Source organism: Narcine bancroftii, chromosome 1 (assembly GCF_036971445.1).
Source record: "Narcine bancroftii isolate sNarBan1 chromosome 1, sNarBan1.hap1, whole genome shotgun sequence".
NCBI classification, from domain to species: Eukaryota; Metazoa; Chordata; class Chondrichthyes; order Torpediniformes; family Narcinidae; genus Narcine; species Narcine bancroftii.
In genome coordinates this window covers 249,818,729-249,843,926 of record NC_091469.1, presented here as the reverse complement: position 1 = coordinate 249,843,926, position 25,198 = coordinate 249,818,729, and the positions used below count along the sequence as shown (strand labels likewise).

At 48.1% G+C, this 25,198-nt stretch overlaps 2 protein-coding genes across 2 annotated transcripts in view; both read left to right on the top strand.

Annotated features, from left to right (window-relative positions):
- spi1b (Spi-1 proto-oncogene b) overlaps positions 1–25,198 on the top strand; it is a 92,311-nt gene that overhangs the window by 6,432 nt on the left and 60,681 nt on the right. The window lies entirely within an intron of this gene.
- On the top strand, positions 65–4,468 carry LOC138754093 (mucin-2-like). Its single transcript, XM_069917916.1, has 6 exons — positions 65–786; positions 886–1,743; positions 1,843–2,685; positions 2,785–3,459; positions 3,548–3,851; positions 3,935–4,468. Exons 1-6 carry the CDS (start codon positions 65–67, stop codon positions 4,466–4,468), a joined length of 3,936 nt encoding a protein of 1,311 aa, XP_069774017.1.

Genomic DNA, 25,198 nt, shown 5'->3' with positions numbered 1-25,198 from the left:
AACATTGATTCCACCAACATTGATCTCTCCAATACTGAGCCCACCAATATCAATCCCACCAACAATGGTCCCACCAACAATAATCCCACTAACACTAATCCCACCCAAACCAATCCCTCGAACTCTGATCCCACCAACACCATTTCCCACCAACACCGATCCCTTCAACATGGATTCCACCAACACCAATCCCTCCAGCACTGATCCCACCAGCACTGATCTCACCAACACTGATCCCACCAGCACCAATCCCACCAGCACTGATCCCTTGTGCACCGATCCCAACAGCACCGATCACACCATCACTGATCCCATAAGCACCGATCTCACTAACAGCAATTCTGACAGCACCAAACCCACCAGCAATGATCCCTTGAGCACTGATCCCACCAGCACTGATCTCACCAACACCGATCCCACTTACACTGATCACAACCCTATTCTCACCAAAACTGATCCCAGCAACACTGAATTTACCAACAACGATCATACCAACTCTGATTCCACAAACCCCAATTCCACTAACATCGATCCCTCCAACACCAATTTCACAAACACACATCCCACCAACACCGATCCCACAAACACTTACCTCACTTGCACTCATCTAACCAACACTGATCCCATGAACAATGATTCCACCAACATCAATCTCTCCAACTCTGATCCCACCAACACCAATTCCACCAACACCGATCCCACCAGCACCAAACCCACCAACACTGATCCCACTAACACTGATCCCACCCAAACCAATCTCACAAACACTGATCACATCAACCATGAGCCCACTAACACTGATTGCACCAAGACCATTTCCCACCAACACTGAACCCTCCAACATGGATCCCACCAACACCAATCCCTCCTGTCTGATCGCATCAGCACTCATCTCACCAACACTGATGTCACCTGCACCTATTACATCAGCATCATTTCCACCAACATTGATCCCACCAAAACCAATCCCATCAAAACCAATCCAACCTATATCAATCCCACTAGCACTGAACCCACCAACATCAATGCCACCAACACTGATCCCACCAACATTGATCTCACCAACACTGATCTCACCAACACCGATCCCATCAACACTGATCCAAAAAATGCCGTTCCCAACATCAACAATCCCAGCAACACCGATCCCTCCAACATGGATTCCACCAACACCAATCCCTCCAGCACTGATCCCTTGAGCACCAATCCCAACAGCACCGATCCCAACAGCACCAATCACACCAGCACTGATCCCATAAGTACCGATCTCACTAACACCAATTCCGACAGCACCAAACCCACCAGCAATGATCCCTTGAGCACCGATTCCTTGAGCACCGATCACACCATTACTGATCTCACCAACACCGATCCCACTTACACTGATCACAACCCCATTCCCACCAAAACTAATCCCAGCAACACTGAATTTACCAACAACGATCATACCAACTCTGATTTCACAAACCCCAATTCCACTAACATCGATCCCTCCAACACCGATTTCACAAACACACATCCCACCAACACTGATCCCACAAACACTTACCTCACTTGCACTCATCTAACCAACACTGATCCCATGAACAATGATTCCACCAACATCAATCTCTCCAAATCTGATCCCACCAACACCAATTCCACCAACACCGATCTCACCAGCACCAAACCCACCAACACTGATCCCACTAACACTGATCCCACCCAAACCAATCTCACAAACACTGATCACATCAACCATGAGCCCAATAACACTGATTGCAACAACACCATTTCCCACCAACACTGATCCCTCCAACATGGATCCCACCAACAACAATCCCTCCTGTCCGATCGCATCAGCACTCATCTCACCAACACTGATGTCACCTGCACCTATTACATCAGCATCATTTCCACCAACATTGATCCCACCAAAACCAATCCCATCAAAACCAATCCAACCTATATCAATCCCACTAGCACTGAACCCACCAACATCAATGCCACCAACACTGATCCCACCAACATTGATCTCACCAACACTGATCTCACCAACACCGATTCCACCAACACTGATCCAAAAAATGCCGATCCCAACATCACCAATCCCACCAACACCGATCCCTCTTACATGGATTCCACCGACACCAATCCCTCCAGCACTGATCCCTTGAGCACTGATCCCAACAGCACCGATCACACCAGCACTGATCCCATAAGTACCGATCTCACTAACACCAATTCCGACAGCACCAAACCCACCAGCAATGATCCCTTGAGCACCGATCCCTTGAGCACCGATCACACCATTACTGATCTCACCAACACCGATCCCACTTACACTGATCACAACCCCATTCCCACCAAAACTAATCCCAGCAACACTGAATTTACCAACAACGATCATACCAACTCTGATTCCACAAACCCCAATTCCACTAACATCGATCCCTCCAACACCGATTTCACAAACACACATCCCACCAACACTGATCCCACAAACACTTACCTCACTTGCACTCATCTAACCAACACTGATCCCATGAACAATGATTCCACCAACATCAATATCTACAACTCTGATCCCACCAACACCAATTCCACCAACACCGATCCCACCAGCACCAAACCCACCAACACTGATCCCACTAACACTGATCCCACCCAAACCAATCTCACAAACACTGATCACATCAACCATGAGCCCAATAACACTGATTGCAACAACACCATTTCCCACCAACACTGATCCCTCCAACATGGATCCCACCAACACCAATCCCTCCTGTCCGATCGCATCAGCACTCATCTCACCAACACTGATGTCACCTGCACCTATTACATCAGCATCATTTCCACCAACATTGATCCCACCAAAACCAATCCCATCAAAACCAATCCAACCTATATCAATCCCACTAGCACTGAACCCACAAACATCAATGCCACCAACACTGATCCCATCAACAATGATCCCACCAACATTGATCCCACCAACATTGATCCCACCAACACTGATCTCACCAACACCGATCCCACTAACACTGATCCAAAAAATGTTGATCCTAACGTCACCAATCCCACCAACAGCGTTCCTACCAACTCCGATATCACCAAAACCGATCGCACCAACACCGATTTTACCAACACAAATCTCATCAAAAATGATCCCACCAGCACTGATCCCACAAAACCTGATGCTACAAACACCAATTCCATCAACACTGTTCCCACAAACACTAATCTCACCAACTCCGATCTCACCAACAATGAACCAACCAACACTGATCACAAAAACACCAATCCCAGGTACACTGTTCCTACCATCACCAATCTAACCAACAACAATCTAACCAACACAAATCTCATTAACAATTATCCCACCAGCACAGATCCCACCAACACTGATGCTACGAACACGATCCCTCCAACATGGCAGCCACCAACACTGATCCCACAAGGACTGAACCCACCATCGTCGATCCCACCAACACTCTTCCCACCAACACTGATCCCACCAACACAAATCCCACAACACTCATCCTTCAAAAACTGTTTCCACCAGAATTGATCCCACCAAAACCAATACCATCAAAACCAATCCAACCTATATCAATCCCACTAGCACTGAACTCACAAACATCAATGCCACCAACATTGATCCCACCAACACTGATCTCAGCAACACTGATCCCACCAACACTGATCCAAAAAATGCTGTTCCCAAAATCACCAATCCCACCAACACCGGTCCTACCAACTCCAATATCACCAACTCCGATTTCACCAACACAAATCTCATCAAAAATGATCCCACCAGCACTGATCCCACAAAACCTGATGCTACCAACACTGATTCCACCAACACTGTTCCCACCAACACTAATCTCACCAACTCCGATCTCACCAACAATGAACCAACTAACACTGATCCCACAAACACTAATCCCAGCTACAATGTTCCTATCAACACCAATATCACCAAAAACGATCTAACCAACACAATCTCATTAACAATGATCCCACCAGCACCGATCTCACCAACAATGATGCTACCAGCACCGATCCCATCAACACCAATCCCACCAAAACTGATCCTTCAAAAACTGTTTCCACCAGCATTGATCCCACCAAAACCAATCCCATCAAAACCAATCCAACCTATATCAATCCCACTAGCAAAGAACTCACCAACAACATTGCCACCAACACTGATCCCACCAACATTGATCCCACCAACATTGATCCCACCAACACTGATCCAAACAATGCTGATCCCAACATCACGAATCCCACCAACACCATTCCTACCAACTCCAATATCACCAACACCGTTCTCACCAACACTGAGTTTACCAACACAAATCTCATCAAAAATGATCCCTCCAGCACTGATCCCACAAAACCTGATGCTACTAACACCGTTTCCACCAACACTGTTCCCAACAAGCTTAATCTCACTAACTCCGATCTCATAAAACAATGAACCAACCAACACTGATCCCACAAACACCAATCCCAGCTACACTGTAACTACCATCACCAATCTCACCACCAACGATCTAACCAACACAAATCTCATTAACAATGATCCCACCAGCACCGATCCCACCAACACTGATGCTACCAACATCAATCCCTCCAACATGGCTGCCACCAACACTTATCCCACAAGGACTGATCCCACCAACACCAATCCCACCAACACTGATCCTTCAAAAACTGTTTCCACCAGAATTGATCCCACCAACACCAATCACACCAGCACTGATCCTTCAAAAACTGTTTCCACCAGAATTGATCCCACCAAAACCAATTCCATCAAAACCAATACAACCTATATAAATCCCACTAGCACTGAACTCACCAACATCAATGCCACCAACACTGATCCCACCAACATTGATCCCACCAACAATGATCCCACCAACATTGATCCCTCCAACACTGATCCAAAAAATACTGATCCCAATATCACCAATCCCACCAACACCGTTCCTACCAACTCCGATATCACCAACCCTGATCTCACCAACACCGATTTCACCAACACAAATCTCATCAAAAATGATCCCACCAGCACTGATCCCACAAAATCTGATGCTACCAACACCGATTCTACCAACACTGCTCCCACCAACACTAATCTCACCAACTCCGATCTCACCAACAATGAACCAACCAACACTGAGCCCACAAACACCAATCCCAGCTACACTGTTCCTACCATCACCAATCTCACCAACAACGATGTAACCAATACAAATCTCATTAACAATGATCCCACCAGCACCGATCCCACCAACACTGATGCTACCAACACCGATCTCTCCAACATGGCTGACACCAACACTGATCCCACAAGGACTGATCCCACCAACTTCGATCCCACCCACACTCTTCCCACCAACACTGATCCCACCAACACATATCCCACCAACACTGATCCTTCAAAAACTGTTTCCACCAGAATTGATCCCATCAAAACCAATCCCATCAAAACCAATCCAACCTATATCAATCCCACTAACACTGAACTCACCAACATTAATGCCACGAACAATGATCCCACCAACATTGATCCCACTAAAATTGATCCCATCAACACTGATCTCACCAACACCGATCCCACCAACACTCATCCAAAAAATGCTGATCCCAACACAAATTTCATTAACAATGATCCCACCAACAATGATCCCACTAAAATTGATCCCATCAACACTGATCCCACCAGCACCGATCCCACCAACACTGATGCTACCAACACCGATCCCTCCAACATGGCTGCCACCAACACTGCCACCACATGACTGATCCCACCACAAGGACTGATCCCACCAACATCGATCCCACCAACACTCTTCCCACCAACACTGATCCCACCAACACCAATCCCACCAACACTGATCCTTCAAAAACTGTTTCCACCAGAATTGATCCCACCAAAACCAATCCCATCAAAACCAATCCAACCTATATCAATCCCTCTAGCACTGAACTCACCAACATCAATGCCACCAACACTGATCCCACCAACAGTATTCCCACCAACATTGATCCCACCAACATTGATCCCACCAACATTGATCCCACCAACACCAATCCCACCAACACTGATCCTTCAAAAACTGTTTCCACCAGAATTGATCCCACCAAAACCAATCCCATCAAAACCAATCCAACCTATATCAATCCCTCTAGCACTGAACTCACCAACATCAATGCCACCAACACTGATCCCACCAACAGTGATCCCACCAACATTGATCCCACCAACATTGATCCCACCAACATTGATCCCACCAACACTGATCTCACCAACACCAATCCCACCAACACTGATCCTTCAAAAACTGTTTCCACCAGAATTGATCCCATCAAAACCAATCCTATAAAACCAATCCAACCTATATCAATCCAACTAGCACTGAACTCAACAACATCATTGCCACCAACACTGATCCCACCAACATTGATCCCACCAACACTGATCACACCAACACTGATCCCACCAACACTGATCCAAAAAATGCTGATCCCAACATCACCAATCCCACCAATACTGTTCCTACCAACTCCGATATCACTAACACCGATCTCACCAACACCGATTTCACCAACACAAATCTCATCAAAAATGATCCCACCAGCAATGATCCCACAAAACCTGATGCTACCTACACCAATTCCAACAACACTATTCCCACCAACACTAATCTCACCAACACCGATCCCACCAACACTGATCCAAAAAACGTTGATCCCAACATCACCAATCCCACCACCACCGTTCCTACCAACTCCGATATCACCAACACCGATCTCATCAACACCGATTTCACCAACACAAATCTCATCAAAAATGATCCCACCTGCACTGATCCCACAAAACCTGATGCTACCAACAGTGATTCCACCAGCACTGTTCCCACCAACACTAATCTCACCAACTCCGATCTCACCAACAATGAACCAACCAACACTGATCCCACAAACACCAATCCCAGCTACACTGTTCCTACCATCACCAATCTCACCAACAAAGATCTAACCTACACAAATCTCATTAACAATGATCCCACCAGCACACATCCCACCAACACTGATGCTACCAACACCGATCCCTCCAACATGAATGCCACCAACAGTGATCCCACAAGGACTGATCCCACCAACATCGATCTCACCAACACTCTTCCCACCAACACTGATCCCACCAACACCAATCCCACCAACACTGATCCTTCAAAAACTGTTTCCATCAGAATTGATCCCACCAAAACCAATCCAACCTATATCAATCCCACTAGCACTGAACTCACCAACATCAATGCAACCAACACTGATCCCAACAACATTGATCCCACCAACATTGATTCCACCAACACTGATCTCACCAACACCGATCCCACCAACACTGATCCAAAAAACGTTGATCCCAACATCACCAATCCCACCACCACCGTTCCTACCAACTCCGATATCACCAACACCGATCTCATCAACACCGATTTCACCAACACAAATCTCATCAAAAATGATCCCACCTGCACTGATCCCACAAAACCTGATGCTACCAACAGTGATTCCACCAGCACTGTTCCCACCAACACTAATCTCACCAACTCCGATCTCTCCAACAATGAACCAACCAACACTGATCCGACTAACACCAATCCCAGCTACACTGTTCCTACCATCACCAATCTCACCAACAACGATCTAACCAACACAAATCTCATTAACAATGATCCCACCAGCACCGATCCCACCAACACTGATGCTACCAACACCGATCCCTCCAACATGGCTGACACCAACACTGATCCCACAAGGACTGATCCCACCAACATCGATCCCACCAACACGCTTCCCACCAACACTGATCCCACCAACACCAATCCCACCAACACTGATCCTTCAAAAACTGTTTCAACCAGAATTCATCCCACCAAAACCAATCCCATAAAATCAATCCAATCTATATCAATCCAACTAGCACTGAACTCACCAACATCAATGCCACCAACACTGATCCCACCAACATTGATCCCACCAACACTGATCACACCAACACTGATCCCACCAACACTGATCCAAAAAATGCTGATCCCAACATCACCAATCCCACCAATACTGTTCCTACCAACTCCGATATCACTAACACCGATCTCACCAACACCGATTTCACCAACACAAATCTCATCAAAAATGATCCCACCAGCAATGATCCCACAAAACCTGATGCTACCTACACCGATTCCAACAACACTATTCCCACCAACACTAATCTCACCAACACCGATCCCACCAACACTGATCCAAAAAACGTTGATCCCAACATCACCAATCCCACAACCACCGTTCCTACCAACTCCGATATCACCAACACCGATCTCATCAACACCGATTTCACCAACACAAATCTCATCAAAAATGATCCCACCTGCACTGATCCCACAAAACCTGATGCTACCAACAGTGATTCCACCAGCACTGTTCCCACCAACACTAATCTCACCAACTCCGATCTCACCAACAATGAACCAACCAACACTGATCCCACAAACACCAATCCCAGCTACACTGTTCCTACCATCACCAATCTCACCAACAAAGATCTAACCTACACAAATCTCATTAACAATGATCCCACCAGCACACATCCCACCAACACTGATGCTACCAACACCGATCCCTCCAACATGAATGCCACCAACAGTGATCCCACAAGGACTGATCCCACCAACATCGATCTCACCAACACTCTTCCCACCAACACTGATCCCACCAACACCAATCCCACCAACACTGATCCTTCAAAAACTGTTTCCATCAGAATTGATCCCACCAAAACCAATCCAACCTATATCAATCCCACTAGCACTGAACTCACCAACATCAATGCAACCAACACTGATCCCAACAACATTGATCCCACCAACATTGATTCCACCAACACTGATCTCACCAACACCGATCCCACCAACACTGATCCAAAAAACGTTGATCCCAACATCACCAATCCCACCACCACCGTTCCTACCAACTCCGATATCACCAACACCGATCTCATCAACACCGATTTCACCAACACAAATCTCATCAAAAATGATCCCACCTGCACTGATCCCACAAAACCTGATGCTACCAACAGTGATTCCACCAGCACTGTTCCCACCAACACTAATCTCACCAACTCCGATCTCTCCAACAATGAACCAACCAACACTGATCCGACTAACACCAATCCCAGCTACACTGTTCCTACCATCACCAATCTCACCAACAACGATCTAACCAACACAAATCTCATTAACAATGATCCCACCAGCACCGATCCCACCAACACTGATGCTACCAACACCGATCCCTCCAACATGGCTGACACCAACACTGATCCCACAAGGACTGATCCCACCAACATCGATCCCACCAACACGCTTCCCACCAACACTGATCCCACCAACACCAATCCCACCAACACTGATCCTTCAAAAACTGTTTCAACCAGAATTCATCCCACCAAAACCAATCCCATAAAATCAATCCAATCTATATCAATCCAACTAGCACTGAACTCACCAACATCAATGCCACCAACACTGATCCCACCAACATTGATCCCACCAACACTGATCTCACCTACACTGATCCCACCAACACCAATCCCACCAACACTGATCCTTCAAAAACTGTTTCCATCAGAATTGATCCCACCAAAACCAATCCAACCTATATCAATCCCACTAGCACTGAATTCACCAACATCAATGCAACCAATACTGATCCCAACAACATTGATCCCACCAACATTGATCCCACCAACACTGATCTCACCAACACCGATCCCACCAACACTGATCCAAAAAACGTTGATCCCAACATCACCAATCCCACCACCACCGTTCCTACCAACTCCGATATCACCAACACCGATCTCACCAGCACCGATTTCACCAACACAAATCTCATCAAAAATGATCCCACCAGCACTGATCCCACAAAACCTGATGTTACCAACAGTGATTCCACCAGCACTGTTCCCACCAACACTAATCTCACCAACTCCGATCTCACCAACAATGAACCAACCAACACTGATCCGACAAACACCAATCCCAGCTACACTGTTCCTACCATCACCAATCTCACCAACAACGATCTAACCAACACAAATCTCATTAACAATGATCCCACCAGCACCGATCCCACCAACGCTGATGCTACCAACACCGATCCCTCCAACATGGCTGACACCAACACTGATCCCACAAGGACTGATCCCACCAACTTCGATCCCACCCACACTCTTTCCACCAACACTGATCCCACCAACATTGATCCCACCAAAACTGATCTCACCAACACCGATCCCACCAACACTGATCCAAAAAACGCTGATCCCAACATCACCAATACCACCAACACCATTCCTACCAACTCCGATATCACCAACACCGATCTCACCAACACCGATTTCACCAACACAAATCTCATCAAAAATGATCCCACCAGCACTGATCGCACAAAACCTGATGTTACCAACACCGATTCCACCAACACTGTTCCCTGCAACACTAATCTCACCAACTCCGATCTCGCCAACAATGAACCAACCAACATTGATCCCACAAACACCAATCCCAGCTACACTGTTCCTACCATCACCAATCTCACCAACAATGATCTAACCAACACAAATCTCATTAACAATGATCCCACCATCACCGATCCCACCAACACTGATGCTACCAACACCGATCTCTCCAACACGGCTGACACCAACACTGATCCCACAAGGACTGATCCCACCAACTTCGATCCCACCACACTCTTCCCACCAACACTGATCCCACCAACATTGATCCCACCAAAACTGATCTCACCAACACCGATCCCACCAACACTGATCCAAAAAACGCTGATCCCAACATCACCAATACCACCAACACCATTCCTACCAACTCCGATATCACCAACACCGATCTCACCAACACCGATTTCACCAACACAAATCTCATCAAAAATGATCCCACCAGCACTGATCCCACAAAACCTGATGTTACCAACACCGATTCCACCAACACTGTTCCCTGCAACACTAATCTCACCAACTCCGATCTCGCCAACAATGAACCAACCAACATTGATCCCACAAACACCAATCCCAGGTACACTGTTCCTACCATCACCAATCTCACCAACAATGATCTAACCAACACAAATCTCATTAACAATGATCCCACCAGCACCGATCCCACCAACACTGATGCTACCAACACCGATCTCTCCAACACGGCTGACACCAGCACTGATCCCACAAGGACTGATCCCACCAACTTCGATCCCACCCACACTCTTCCCACCAACACTGATCCCACCAACACCAATCCCACCAACACTGATCCTTCAAAAACTGTTTCCACCAGAATTGATCCCATCAAAACCAATCCAACCTATATCAATCCAACTAGCACTGAACTCACCAACATCAATGCCACCAACAATGATCCCATCAACATTGATCCCACCAACATTGATCCCACCAACATTGATCCCACCAACACTGATCCAACAAACGCTGATCCCAACATCACCAATCCAACCAACACCGTTCCTACCAACTCCTATATCACCAACACCGATCTCACCAACACCGATTTCACCAACACAATTCTCATCAAAAATGATCCCACCAGCACTGATCCCACAAAACCTGATGCTACCAACACCGATTCCACCAACACTGTTCCCTGCAACACTAATCTCACCAACTCCGATCTCACCAACAATGAACCAACCAACATTGATCCCACAAACACCAATCCCAGCTACACTGTTCCTACCATCACCAATCTCACCAACAATGATCTAACCAACACAAATCTCATTAACAATGATCCCACCAGCACCGATCCCACCAACACTGATGCTACCAACACCGATCCCTCCAACATTGATCCCACCCACACCGATCCCTCCTGTCTGATCACACCAGCATTCATCCCACCAGTACCGACCTCACCAGCACCGATCTGAACAGCACCAATGCCACCAACACTGTTCTCACCAATGCTGATCTCATGAATACTGATCTCACCAACAATGAATCAGCCAACACTGATTCCACCAACAATGAATCAACCAACACTGTTTCCACCAACATAGATCCAACCAACACTGTTCCTATCAACACCGATCACACCAACACTGATCCCAACAACACCAATCCCACCTACACTGTTCCTTCTAATTCCAATCTCACCAAAACAAATCTCATCATCAATGATCCCACCAACACTGATCTCACCAACACCGATCCCACCAACACTGATCCAAAAAATGCTGATCCCAACATCACCAATCCCACCAACACTGTTCCTACCAACTCCGATATCACCAACACCGATCTCACCAACACCGATTTCACCAACACAAATCTCATCAAAAATAATCCCACCAGCACTGATCCCACAAAACCTGATGCTACCAACACCGATTCCAACTACACTGTTCCCACCAACACTAATCTCACCAACTCCGATCTCACCAACAATGAACCAACTAACACTGATCCCACAAACACCAATCCAAGCTACACTGTTCCTACCATCACCAATCTCACCAACAAAGATCTAACCTACACAAATCTCATTAACAATGATCCCACCAGCACCGATCGCACCAACACTGATGCTACCATCCCTCCAACATGAATGCCACCAACACTGATCCCACAAGGACTGATCCCACCAACATCGATCCCACCAACACTCTTCCCACCAACACTGATCCCACCAACACCAATCCCACCAACACTGATCCTTCAAAAACTGTTTCCACCAGAATTGATCCCACCAGAACCAATCCCATCAAAACCAATCCAACCTATATCAATCCCTCTAGCACTGAACTCACCAACATCAATGCCACCAACACTGATCCCACCAACATTGATCCTACCAACATTGATCCCACCAACACTGATCTCTCCAACACCGATCCCACCAACACTGATCCAAAAAATGCTTATCCCAACATCACCAATCCCACCAACACCGTTCCTACCAACTCCGATATCACCAACACCAATTTTACCAACACCGATTTCACCAACACAAATCTCATTAAAAATGATCCCACCAGCACTGATCCCACAAAACCTGATGCTACCAACACCAATCCCTCCAACATGGATCGCACCAACACCGATCCCTCCTGTCTGATCACACCAGCATTCATCCCACCAACACCGATCCCACCAACACTGATCCAACCAACATCAATCCCACCAGCACCGACACCACCAGCACCAATCCCACCAGCACCGATCCCACCAACACTGATCCCACCAGCACCAATGCCACCAACACTGTTCTCACCATTGCCGATCTCATGAACACTGATCTCACCAACAATGAATCAGCCAACACTGATTCTACCAACAATGAATCAACCAACACTGATTCCACCAACATAGATCCAACCAACACTGTTCCCATCAACACCGATCACACCAACACTGATCCCAACAACACCAATCCCACCTACACTGTTCCTACCAATTCCAATCTCACCAAAACAAATCTCATCATCAATGATCACACCAACATCGATCCCACCAGCACTGATCTCACCAAAACCAATCTCACTAATAATGATCCCACCAGCACCGATCCTACCAATAAAAATGCTACCAACACCATTCCCACCAACACCAATCACACCAAAACCGATCTCACCAACACTGATCACACCAACCATGATCCCATCAGCACCGATCCCACCAACACAAATTCCACCAACCTCGAACTCTCCAACACCGATCCTACCAAAGTTGATCCAACTACACCGATGTCACCATCACTGGTCCCACCAACACTGATCTCACCAACACTCATCAAGTCTGATCCCATGAACACCGAGCAAACAAACACCAAACCTACCATCACTGTTCAAATCAACACCGATTCCACCAACGTTGATCTCACTTGCACAGATACCACCAGCACCAATCTCATCAACACCGATCTCACAAACACTGATCCCACCAACACCATTCCCACCAATATCGATCCCACCAACACCGATCCCTCCAACATGGATCCCACCAACACCGATCCCTCCAGTCCCAACCTACCAGCACTCATCTCACCATCACCAATGCCAACTGCACCAATCGCATTAGCACCGATCCCATCAACACCGTTCCCACAAACACTGATCTCATTGACACCGATCTGACCAACTCCAATCCTAACAACACTGATCACACCAACATCAATCCATCCAGCACTGATCCCACCTACATCAATCTCATCAACACTGATCCTACCAACACCAATCCCACCAACACCGATCTCAGCAAATCCTATCCCACCAACTCTAATCCCACCAACAATGATCCCTCCAACACTATTAATGAGTAAGAGACTTTATTGACAAACAACATAAAGATGCACCAAAATTCTTACTTGCTGCAGGTACACATCTACAACAGTTAAATTGCCACAAGAGTGAAAAAGAGAAAAAATATAATGAAAGAGAAATAATTATTCACAGTTGCAGTTGACAAAAGAAAAAAAAGATCTTTCAATAATTAAAAATAGTTTGGGGATTGCAGTTAAGTTTATGTTTAGGTAAGAGTCATACATGGAGGTACAAGGGCCTGCCAGCTGTTAGAAAAAAACTATTCTTGAACGTCAAAGTGATGGACCAGGCTTCTACACTTCCTGCCTGAAGTTAGCAGAGAGAAGAGGTTGCAACCAGAGTCTTTGGGGTTCCTAATGATGTTGGCTTCTTTGAGGCAGCGTCTCACCTGAATGTCTGAAATGGATGTGAAGTCAGAGCCTGTATTGGATGTGGCTACATTTGCCACTTAGTTACCACTCCAGTCTGTGATGCAACTAGTCCATCCACATTCTACAGTGCAGCTGGAGGTTTGATAGAATATTGGATGATGCCAAATTTGCTCAGACCCCTGAAAATGTAGAGGAATGGTTGCTTGGACGTGTTGCCACCAGGAGAGGGCCTGGCTGTTGGTGCAGTGCTGATTGTGGGATCCTGCTGTACACCTTAACTGGCACCTTTCTCACACAACATAGACCACAATCATCAATGGATCAACAGACGCATCAGAGGGAAGGAATGGTCACTGATTGCGGCCACAACTTTGCATCAGTTCCCACAATGAACTATGGGATGAGGTGAGAGTAAACACAAGAAAATGCAGCCCTTTCTTTCCTAGGGATCAGAGACTGGGGAATTATTTCCCACACTAATGTGGTGATTGAATTTTAAAACATTGTACTACAGAATTGACAAAGGTTCAGGGTCAGAAGTAAAAGGTCTAGTTGGGAGAAGAGGAAGATTAATTTTAACTCATTGGGTACAGGTCTAGCCTCCTCATGTGGATAATGAGTCTGCACCGTCTTAAATCCCAGGATGGGAGATTGTCAAATCGAGGGAGATTAAACTGACTGATCCTGCCATCTCCAACACTGGAATAAAGGAGTGGATCACATGTAAAAGAGCATGGAATTGAAGATGAAGATAGTCCCATGGTTGATGAACCCACAAAAGATGTTTCAAAACAAGGTGAAGGGTAGGACAGTGGTGTAGGACAGGACAGTGGTGTGGGACTGGTCACTGGTGTGGGACAGATCAGTGGTGTAGGACATGTCAGTGGTGTGGGACAGGTCAGAATAGGACTAGCTAGTGGTGTGAAACTGGTCAGTGGTGTGGAATTGGTCAATGGAATAGGACAGGTCAGTGGAGTGGGACAGGTCAGTGTAGGACAAGTCAGAGGTGCTGGATGGGTCAATTGTGTGGGAGAGATCAGTGCTGTTTTACTGGTCAGTTGTGTGGGACTGTTCAGATGTGAAGGACATGTCAGTGTGGCACTGGTCAATGGAGTAGGAAAGTGGTGTGGGCCAGGTAAGTGGTGTAGGACAGGACAGTATGGGACTGGTCAGGGGTTTGGAACTAGTCAGTGGTGTGAGACAAGTCAGTGGCGTGGCACTGGTCAGTGTATGATAGGTCATTGGTGTGGGGCAGGTCAGTGGTGTGGGACAGGTTAGTGGTGTGGACCAGATAAGTGGGGTAGGACAGGACAGTGTGGAACTGGTCAGGGGTTTGGAACTAGTCAGTGGTGTGAGAAAACTCAGTGATGTCAGACTGGTTAGTGTAGTATGTCTGTCCAGTGATGTGGGACAGGTCAATGGTGTGGTACAGATCAGTGGTGTGCGACATGTCAGTGGTGTGGAACTGGTCAGTGTGGGAATGGTCAATGGTGTGGTGCAGGTCATTGGTGCATGACAGGTCATTGGTGCGGGACAGCTCAGTGGTGTTGGATGGTTCATTGGTGTGGGACTGATCATTGGTGTGGGACTGGTCATTGGTGTGGGACTGGTCATTGGTGTAGGAAAGGTCAGTGGTGTGGGACTGGTCAGTGTTGTAGGACAGGTCAGTGTGGGGCTGGTCAATCAAGTAGGACTGGTCAGTGGTGTGAGATTGGTCAATGGTGTAGGACATGTCAGAGTTGCTGGACAGGTCAATGGTGTGGGACGGATCAGTGCTGATGGACTGATCAGTGGTGTGAAACTGTACAGTGGTGTTGGACAGTTCAGTATGGGACTGTCAATCAAGTAGGACAGGTCAGTGGTGTGGGTCTGGTCAGTGGTGTGAAACTGGTCAGTGATGTGGGATAGGTCAGTTGTATGTGACACGGTAATGGTGTGGAATAGGTCAGTGGTGTGGCACTGGTCATTGTATGATAGGTCATTTGTGTGGGGCAGGGCAGTGGTGTGGGACAGGTTAGTGGTGTGCAACAGATCAGTGGTGTAGGACACGTCAGTGTGGTTCTGGTCAGGTGTGTGGAATTATCCAGTGGTGTGCGGCAAGTCAATGGTGTGAGATAGCTCACTGGTGTCGGTCTTGTCAGTGTTGTACAGTGATGTGGGACAGGTCAATGAAGTGGGAAAGATCAGTGTTGTGGGACTTGTCAGTGGTGTGGGACTGGTCAGTGTGGGATAGGTCAGTGGTGTTGGACTTGTTAGTGATGTGGGACAGGTCAGTGTGAGACAGGTTAATGGTGGGCGACTGGTCAGTGTGGGACAGGTCATTGATGCGGTACTGGTCAATGGAGTCGGACAGGTCATTGATGCGGGTCTGGTCATTGGTGCGGGACTGGTCATTGGTGTAGGACGTCATTGGTGCAGGACAAGTCAGTGGTGTGGGAATGGTCATTGGTGTGTGACTGGTTATTGGTGTGGTACTGGTCAGTGTATGATAGGTCATTGGTGTGGGGCATGTCAGTGGTATTGGACAGGACAGTGTGGGACTGGTCAGGGTTTTGGAACTAGTCAGTGGTGTGCGACAAGTCAGTGGTGTGAGAAAACTCAGTGTTGTCAGACTGGTTAGTGTAGTATGTCTGTACAGTGATGTGGGACAGGTCAATGGTGTGGTACAGATCAGTGGTGTGGGATTTGTCAATGGTGTGGTACAGGTCAGTAGTGTGCTACTGGTCAGTGTGGGATAGGTCAGTGGTGTTGGAGTTTTTACTGGTGTGTGAAGGTCAGTATGGGACAGGTCAGAGTTGTGGGACTGGTCAGTGGTGTGGGACATGACTGTATAGGGTAGGTCAGTAGTGCGGGCTTTGTAAGGTGGGACTAGTCAGGGGTGTTGAACTGGGTAGTGGTGTGGGACTGGTCAATGGAGTAGGACAAGTCAGTGATGTGGGACAGTTCAGTTTTGTGGAACTTGTCAGTGTGGGATGGATAGTGTGTGATTGGTCAGTGTTGTCGGACAGTTCAGTGTTGGATTGCTCGATGTAGTAGGTTAGGTCAGTGGTGAGGCACTGGTCAGTGGTGTGGGTCTGGTCAGTGGTGCGATACTGGTCAGTGATTTGGGACATGTCAGTGGTGTGGAACTGGTCAGTGAGGGAAAGGTAAAAGGTGTGGTGCAGGTTATTGGTGCATGAAAGGTCATTGGAGCGGGACAGATGAGTGGTGTTGGATGATTCATTGGTGTGGGTATGATCATTGGTGCGGGACTGGTCATTGGTGTAGGAAAGGTCAGTGGTGTGCGACTGGTCCGTGGTGTAGGACAGGTCAGTGTGGAGCTGGTCAATCATGTAGGACAGGTCAGTGGTGTGAGACTGGTCAATGGTGTAGAACAAGTCTCTGGTGTTGGACTGGTCAAAGGTGTGGGACTGATCAGTGGAGTGGGACAGGTCAGTCGTGTGGAAATGGTCAATAGTGTAGGACAGGTCAGTTTGGGAGAGGTCATTGTAGGAGGATAGGTCAGTGGTATGGGACTGGTCAGTGGTGTAGGACATGTCAGAGGTGCTGGACAGGTCAATGGTATGGGACTGATCAGTGTTGATGGACTGGTCAGTGGTGTGGAACTGTACAGTGGTTTTGGACTGGTCAGTGTAGTAATTCCATTCAGTGATTTTGGACAGGTTAATGGTGTGGGGCAGATCAGTGGTGTGGGATTGGTCAGTGATGTTGGACTTGATAGTAGTGTGACACAGGTCAGTGGTGTGGATCATGTCAGTATAGGATAATTCAGTGGTGAAAGACTTGTAAGTGTGGGACTGTCAGGGTGTGGAACTGGGTAGTGGTGTGGGACTGGTCAATGGTGTAGGACATGTCAGAGATTTTGTACAGGTCAGTGGTGTAGGACTGATCAGAGCAGGATGGTCAGTGATGTGGGACAGGTCAGTGGTGTGGAACTGGTCAATGTTGTGGGATAGATCAGTTGTATGTGACAGGAGATGGTGTGGGATAGGTCAGTGGTGTGGGACAGGGCAGTGGTGTGAGATAGCTCAGTGATGTCAGACTGGTCAGTGTATTAGGCCTGTTCAGTTATGTGGGACCGGTCAATTGTGTGCGAAAGGTAATTGGTGTGGGATGTCAGTGGTGTTGGACAGGTCAGTGTGGGACCGGTCATTGATGCGGTACTGGTCAATGGAGTAGGACAGGTCAGTGGTGTGGAACTGTTCATTGGTGCATGACTGGTCATTGGTGCGAGACAGGTCAGTGGTGTGGGATGGTTTGTTGATGTGGAACTGGTCATTGGTGCGGGTATGGTCAATGTTGTGGGAAAGGTCTGTGGTGTGCGACTGGTCAGTGGTGTGAGTCTGGTCAATGGAGTAAGAAAAGTCAGTGGTGCTGGACTGGTCAGTTATGGGGATAAGGCTGGAAAGGGGTACTGATGGTAATGATTAGCCATGATCTAAAATGGCGGTGCTGGCCCGACGGGCCAAATGGCCTACTCCAGCTCCTATTGTCTATTGTCTATTGTCTATTGTGTGGGACTGATCAGTGGAGTGGGACAGGTAAGTGGTGTGGAACAGGTCAGTGGTGTAGGGTAGGTCAAGGTGGGACTGGTCAATGTAGTAGGATTGGTCAGTGGTGTGGGAATGGTCAGTGGTGTAGGACAAGTCAGAGGTGTCAGACGGGTCAATGGTGTGGGACAGATCATTGATGTTGGACTGGCCAATGTAGTGGGACTGTTCAGTGGTGTAGGGCAGGTCAGTGTGGGACTGGTCAATGGAGTAGGACAGGTCAGTGGTATGGAACTGGTCAGTGATGTGGGACTGGTAAGTAGTGTGGAAATGGTCCATGGAGTAGGACACGTTAGTGGCGTGGGAGAGGTAAATTGTGTATGACAGGTCAGTGGTGTGGGATAGGTCAGTGGTGTGAGACAGGGTAGAGGTGTGGGACTAGTCAGTGTATGATAGGTCATTTGTTTGGGGCATGTCAGTGGTGTGGGACTGGTTAGTGGTGTGCAACAGGTCAATGGTGTAGGACAGGTCAGTGTGGTTCTGGTCAAATGTGTGGAATTATCCAGTGGTGTGCGGCAAGTCAATGGTGTGAGATAGCTCACTGCTGTCGGTCTTGTCAGTGTTGTAGGTCTGTACAGTGATGTGGGACAGGTCAGTGTGGGATAGATCAGTGGTGTGGGACTTGTTAGTGGTGTGGGACAGGTCTGTGTGATATAGGTCATTGGTGTGGGACTGGTCATTGGTGCAGGATGTCATTGGTGAGGGACAGGTCAGTGGTGTGGGAATGTTCATTGGTGTGGGACTGGTTATTGGTGTGGAACTTGGTCAATGGTGTAGGTCAGGTCATTGGTGTGCCACTGGTCAGTGTATGATAGGTCATTGGTGTGGGGCAGGTCAGTGGTGTGGGACAGGACAGTGTTGGACTGGTCAGGTGTTTGGAACTAGTCAGTGGTGTGCGACAAGTCAGTGGTGTGAGAAAACTGAGTGTTGTCAGACTGGTTAGTGTAGAATGTCTGTACAGTCATGTGGGACAGGTCATTGGTGTTGTACATATCAGTGGTGTTGGTCTTTTCAATGGTGTGGTACAGGTCAGTGGTGTGCTACTTGTCAGTGTGGGATAGGTCAGTGGTGTTGGAATTTTTACTGGTGTGTGAAGGTCAGTATGGGACAGGTCAGTGGTGTGGGACTGTTTAGTGGTGTGTGACATGTCTGTATAGGGTAGGTGAGTAGTGGTGGATTCGTAAGGTTGGACTCATCAGGGGTGTTGAACTGGGTCGTGGTGTGGGACTGGTGAATGGAGTAGGACAAGTCAGTGATGTGGGACAGGTCAGTGTTGTTGGAACTGGTCAGTGTGGGATGGATAGTGTTGTGTGACTGGTCAGTATTGTAGGACAGTTCAGTGTTGGACTGGTTGATGTAGTAGGTTAGGCCAGTGGTGTGGCACTGGTAAGTGGTGTGGGTCTGGTTAGTGGTGTGAGACTGGTCAGTGATTTGGGACATGTCAGTGGTGTAGAACTGGTCAGTGAGGTAAAGGTCAAAGGTGCAGGACTGGTCATTGGTGTGGGATTGGTTATTGGTGTGGTACTTGTTTAATTGAGTAGGACAGGTCAGTGGTTGGCACTGGTCAGTGTATATAGGTTATTGGTGTGGGGCAGGTCAGTGGTGTGGGACAGGTTAGTGGTGTGGCCCAGGTAAGTGGTGTAGGACAGGACAGTGTAGGATTGGTCAGGGGTTTGGAACTAGTCAGTGGTGTGCGACAAGTTAGTGGTGTGAGAAAACTCAGTGTTGTCAGACTGGTTAGTGTAGTATGTCTGTCCAGTGATGTGGGACAGGTCAATGGTGTGGTACAGATTAGTGGTGTGCGACATGTCAGAGGTGTGGAACTGGTCAGTGTGGGAATGGTCAATGGTGTGGTGCAGGTCATTGGTGCATGACAGGTCATTCATGCGGGAAAGCTCAGTGGTGTTGGATGGTTCATTGATGTGGGACTGATCATTTGTGCAGGACTGGTCATTAGTGTTGGAAGGGTCAGTGGTGTGGGACTGGTCAGTGGTATAGGACAGGTCAGTGTGGGGCTGGTCAATCAAGTAGGACTGGTAAGTGGTGTGAGATTGGTCAATGGTGTAGGACATGTCAGAGTTGCTGGACAGGTCAATGGTGTGGGACGGATCAGTGCTGATGGACTGATCAGTGGTGTGGAACAGTACAGTGGTGTCGGACAGTTCAGTATGGGACAGTGAATGGAGTAGGACAGGTCAGTGGTGTGGGTCTGGTCAGTGTATGATAGGTCATTTGTGTGGGGCAGGGCAGTAGTGTGGGACAAGTTAGTGGTGTGCGCCATGTCAGTTGTGTAGGACAGGTCAGTGTGGTTCTGGTCAGGTGTGTGAAATTAGCCAGTGGTGCGGGACAAGTTAGTGGTGTCAGATAGCTCTCTGGTGTAGGTTTTGTCAGTGCAGTAACTCTGTACAGTGATGTGGGACAGGTCAATGAAGTGGGAAAGATCAGTGGTGTGGAACTGATCAGTGTGGGATAGGTCAGTGGTGTTGGACTTGTTAGTGATGTGTGACAGGTCAGTGTGGGATAGATCAGTGGTGTAGGATTTGTTAGTGGTGTAGGACAGGTCAGTGTGGGGCTGGTCAATCAAGTAGGACTGGTCAGTGGTGTGAGATTGGTCAATGGTGTAGGACATGTCAGAGTTGCTGGACAGGTCAACGGTGTGGAACGGATCAGTGCTGATGGACTGATCAGTGGTGTGGAACTGTACAGTGGTGTTGGACAGTTCAGTATGGGACTGTCAATCGAGTAGGACAGGTCAGTGGTGTGGGTCTGGTCAGTGGTGTGAAACTGGTCAGTGATGTGGGATAGGTCAGTTGTATGTGACAGGGTAATGGTGTGGAATAGGTCAGTGGTGTGGCACTGGTCAGTGTATGATAGGTCATTTGTGTGGCGCAGGGCAGTGGTGTGGGACAGGTTAGTGGTGTGCAACAGATCAGTGGTGTAGGACACGTCAGTGTGGTTCTGGTCAGATGTGTGGAATTATCCAGTGGTGTGCGGCAAGCCAATGGTGTGAGATAGATCACTGGTGTCGGTTTTGTCAGTGTTGTACAGTGATGTGGGACAGGTCAATGAAGTGGGAAAGATCAGTGTTGTGGGACTTGTCAGTGGTGTGGGGCTGGTCAGTGTGGGATAGGTCAGTGGTGTTGGACTTGTTAGTGATGTGGGACAGGTCAGTGTGGGATAGATCAGTGGTGTGGGACTTGTTAGTGGCATGGGACAGGTCGGTGTGAGACAGGTTAGTGGTGGGCGACTGGTCAGTGTGGGACAGGTCATTGATGCGGTACTGGTCAATGGAGTCGGACAGGTCATTGGTGCGGGTCTGGTCATTGGTGCGGGACTGGTCATTGGTGTAGGACGTCATTGGTGCAGGACAAGTCAGTGGTGTGGGAATGGTCATTGGTGTGTGACTGGTTATTGGTGTGGTACTGGTCAGTGTATGATAGGTCATTGGTGTGGGGCATGTCAGTGGTATTGGACAGGACAGTGTGGGACTTGTCAGGGTTTTGGAACTAGTCAGTGGTGTGCGACAAGTCAGTGGTGTGAGAAAACTCAGTGTTGTCAGACTGGTTAGTGTAGTATGTCTGTACAGTGATGTGGGACAGGTCAATGGTGTGGTACAGATCAGTGGTGTGGGATTTGTCAATGGTGTGGTACAGGTCAGTAGTGTGCTACTGGTCAGTGTGGGATAGGTCAGTGGTGTTGGAGTTTTTACTGGTGTGTGAAGGTCAGTATGGGACAGGTCAGAGTTGTGGGACTGGTCAGTGGTGTGGGACATGACTGTATAGGGTAGGTCAGTAGTGCGGGCTTTGTAAGGTGGGACTAGTCAGGGGTGTTGAACTGGGTAGTGGTGTGGGACTGGTCAATGGAGTAGGACAAGTCAGTGATGTGGGACAGTTCAGTTTTGTGGAACTTGTCAGTGTGGGATGGATAGTGTGTGATTGGTCAGTGTTGTCGGACAGTTCAGTGTTGGATTGCTCGATGTAGTAGGTTAGGTCAGTGGTGAGGCACTGGTCAGTGGTGTGGGTCTGGTCAGTGGTGCGATACTGGTCAGTGATTTGGGACATGTCAGTGGTGTGGAACTGGTCAGTGAGGGAAAGGTAAAAGGTGTGGTGCAGGTTATTGGTGCATGAAAGGTCATTGGAGCGGGACAGATGAGTGGTGTTGGATGATTCATTGGTGTGGGTATGATCATTGGTGCGGGACTGGTCATTGGTGTAGGAAAGGTCAGTGGTGTGCGACTGGTCCGTGGTGTAGGACAGGTCAGTGTGGAGCTGGTCAATCATGTAGGACAGGTCAGTGGTGTGAGACTGGTCAATGGTGTAGAACAAGTCTCTGGTGTTGGACTGGTCAAAGGTGTGGGACTGATCAGTGGAGTGGGACAGGTCAGTCGTGTGGAAATGGTCAATAGTGTAGGACAGGTCAGTTTGGGAGAGGTCATTGTAGGAGGATAGGTCAGTGGTATGGGACTGGTCAGTGGTGTAGGACATGTCAGAGGTGCTGGACAGGTCAATGGTATGGGACTGATCAGTGTTGATGGACTGGTCAGTGGTGTGGAACTGTACAGTGGTTTTGGACTGGTCAGTGTAGTAATTCCATTCAGTGATTTTGGACAGGTTAATGGTGTGGGGCAGATCAGTGGTGTGGGATTGGTCAGTGATGTTGGACTTGATAGTAGTGTGACACAGGTCAGTGGTGTGGATCATGTCAGTATAGGATAATTCAGTGGTGAAAGACTTGTAAGTGTGGGACTGTCAGGGTGTGGAACTGGGTAGTGGTGTGGGACTGGTCAATGGTGTAGGACATGTCAGAGATTTTGTACAGGTCAGTGGTGTAGGACTGATCAGAGCAGGATGGTCAGTGATGTGGGACAGGTCAGTGGTGTGGAACTGGTCAATGTTGTGGGATAGATCAGTTGTATGTGACAGGAGATGGTGTGGGATAGGTCAGTGGTGTGGGACAGGGCAGTGGTGTGAGATAGCTCAGTGATGTCAGACTGGTCAGTGTATTAGGCCTGTTCAGTTATGTGGGACCGGTCAATTGTGTGCGAAAGGTAATTGGTGTGGGATGTCAGTGGTGTTGGACAGGTCAGTGTGGGACCGGTCATTGATGCGGTACTGGTCAATGGAGTAGGACAGGTCAGTGGTGTGGAACTGTTCATTGGTGCATGACTGGTCATTGGTGCGAGACAGGTCAGTGGTGTGGGATGGTTTGTTGATGTGGAACTGGTCATTGGTGCGGGTATGGTCAATGTTGTGGGAAAGGTCTGTGGTGTGCGACTGGTCAGTGGTGTGAGTCTGGTCAATGGAGTAAGAAAAGTCAGTGGTGCTGGACTGGTCAGTTATGGGGATAAGGCTGGAAAGGGGTACTGATGGTAATGATTAGCCATGATCTAAAATGGCGGTGCTGGCCCGACGGGCCAAATGGCCTACTCCAGCTCCTATTGTCTATTGTCTATTGTCTATTGTGTGGGACTGATCAGTGGAGTGGGACAGGTAAGTGGTGTGGAACAGGTCAGTGGTGTAGGGTAGGTCAAGGTGGGACTGGTCAATGTAGTAGGATTGGTCAGTGGTGTGGGAATGGTCAGTGGTGTAGGACAAGTCAGAGGTGTCAGACGGGTCAATGGTGTGGGACAGATCATTGATGTTGGACTGGCCAATGTAGTGGGACTGTTCAGTGGTGTAGGGCAGGTCAGTGTGGGACTGGTCAATGGAGTAGGACAGGTCAGTGGTATGGAACTGGTCAGTGATGTGGGACTGGTAAGTAGTGTGGAAATGGTCCATGGAGTAGGACACGTTAGTGGCGTGGGAGAGGTAAATTGTGTATGACAGGTCAGTGGTGTGGGATAGGTCAGTGGTGTGAGAC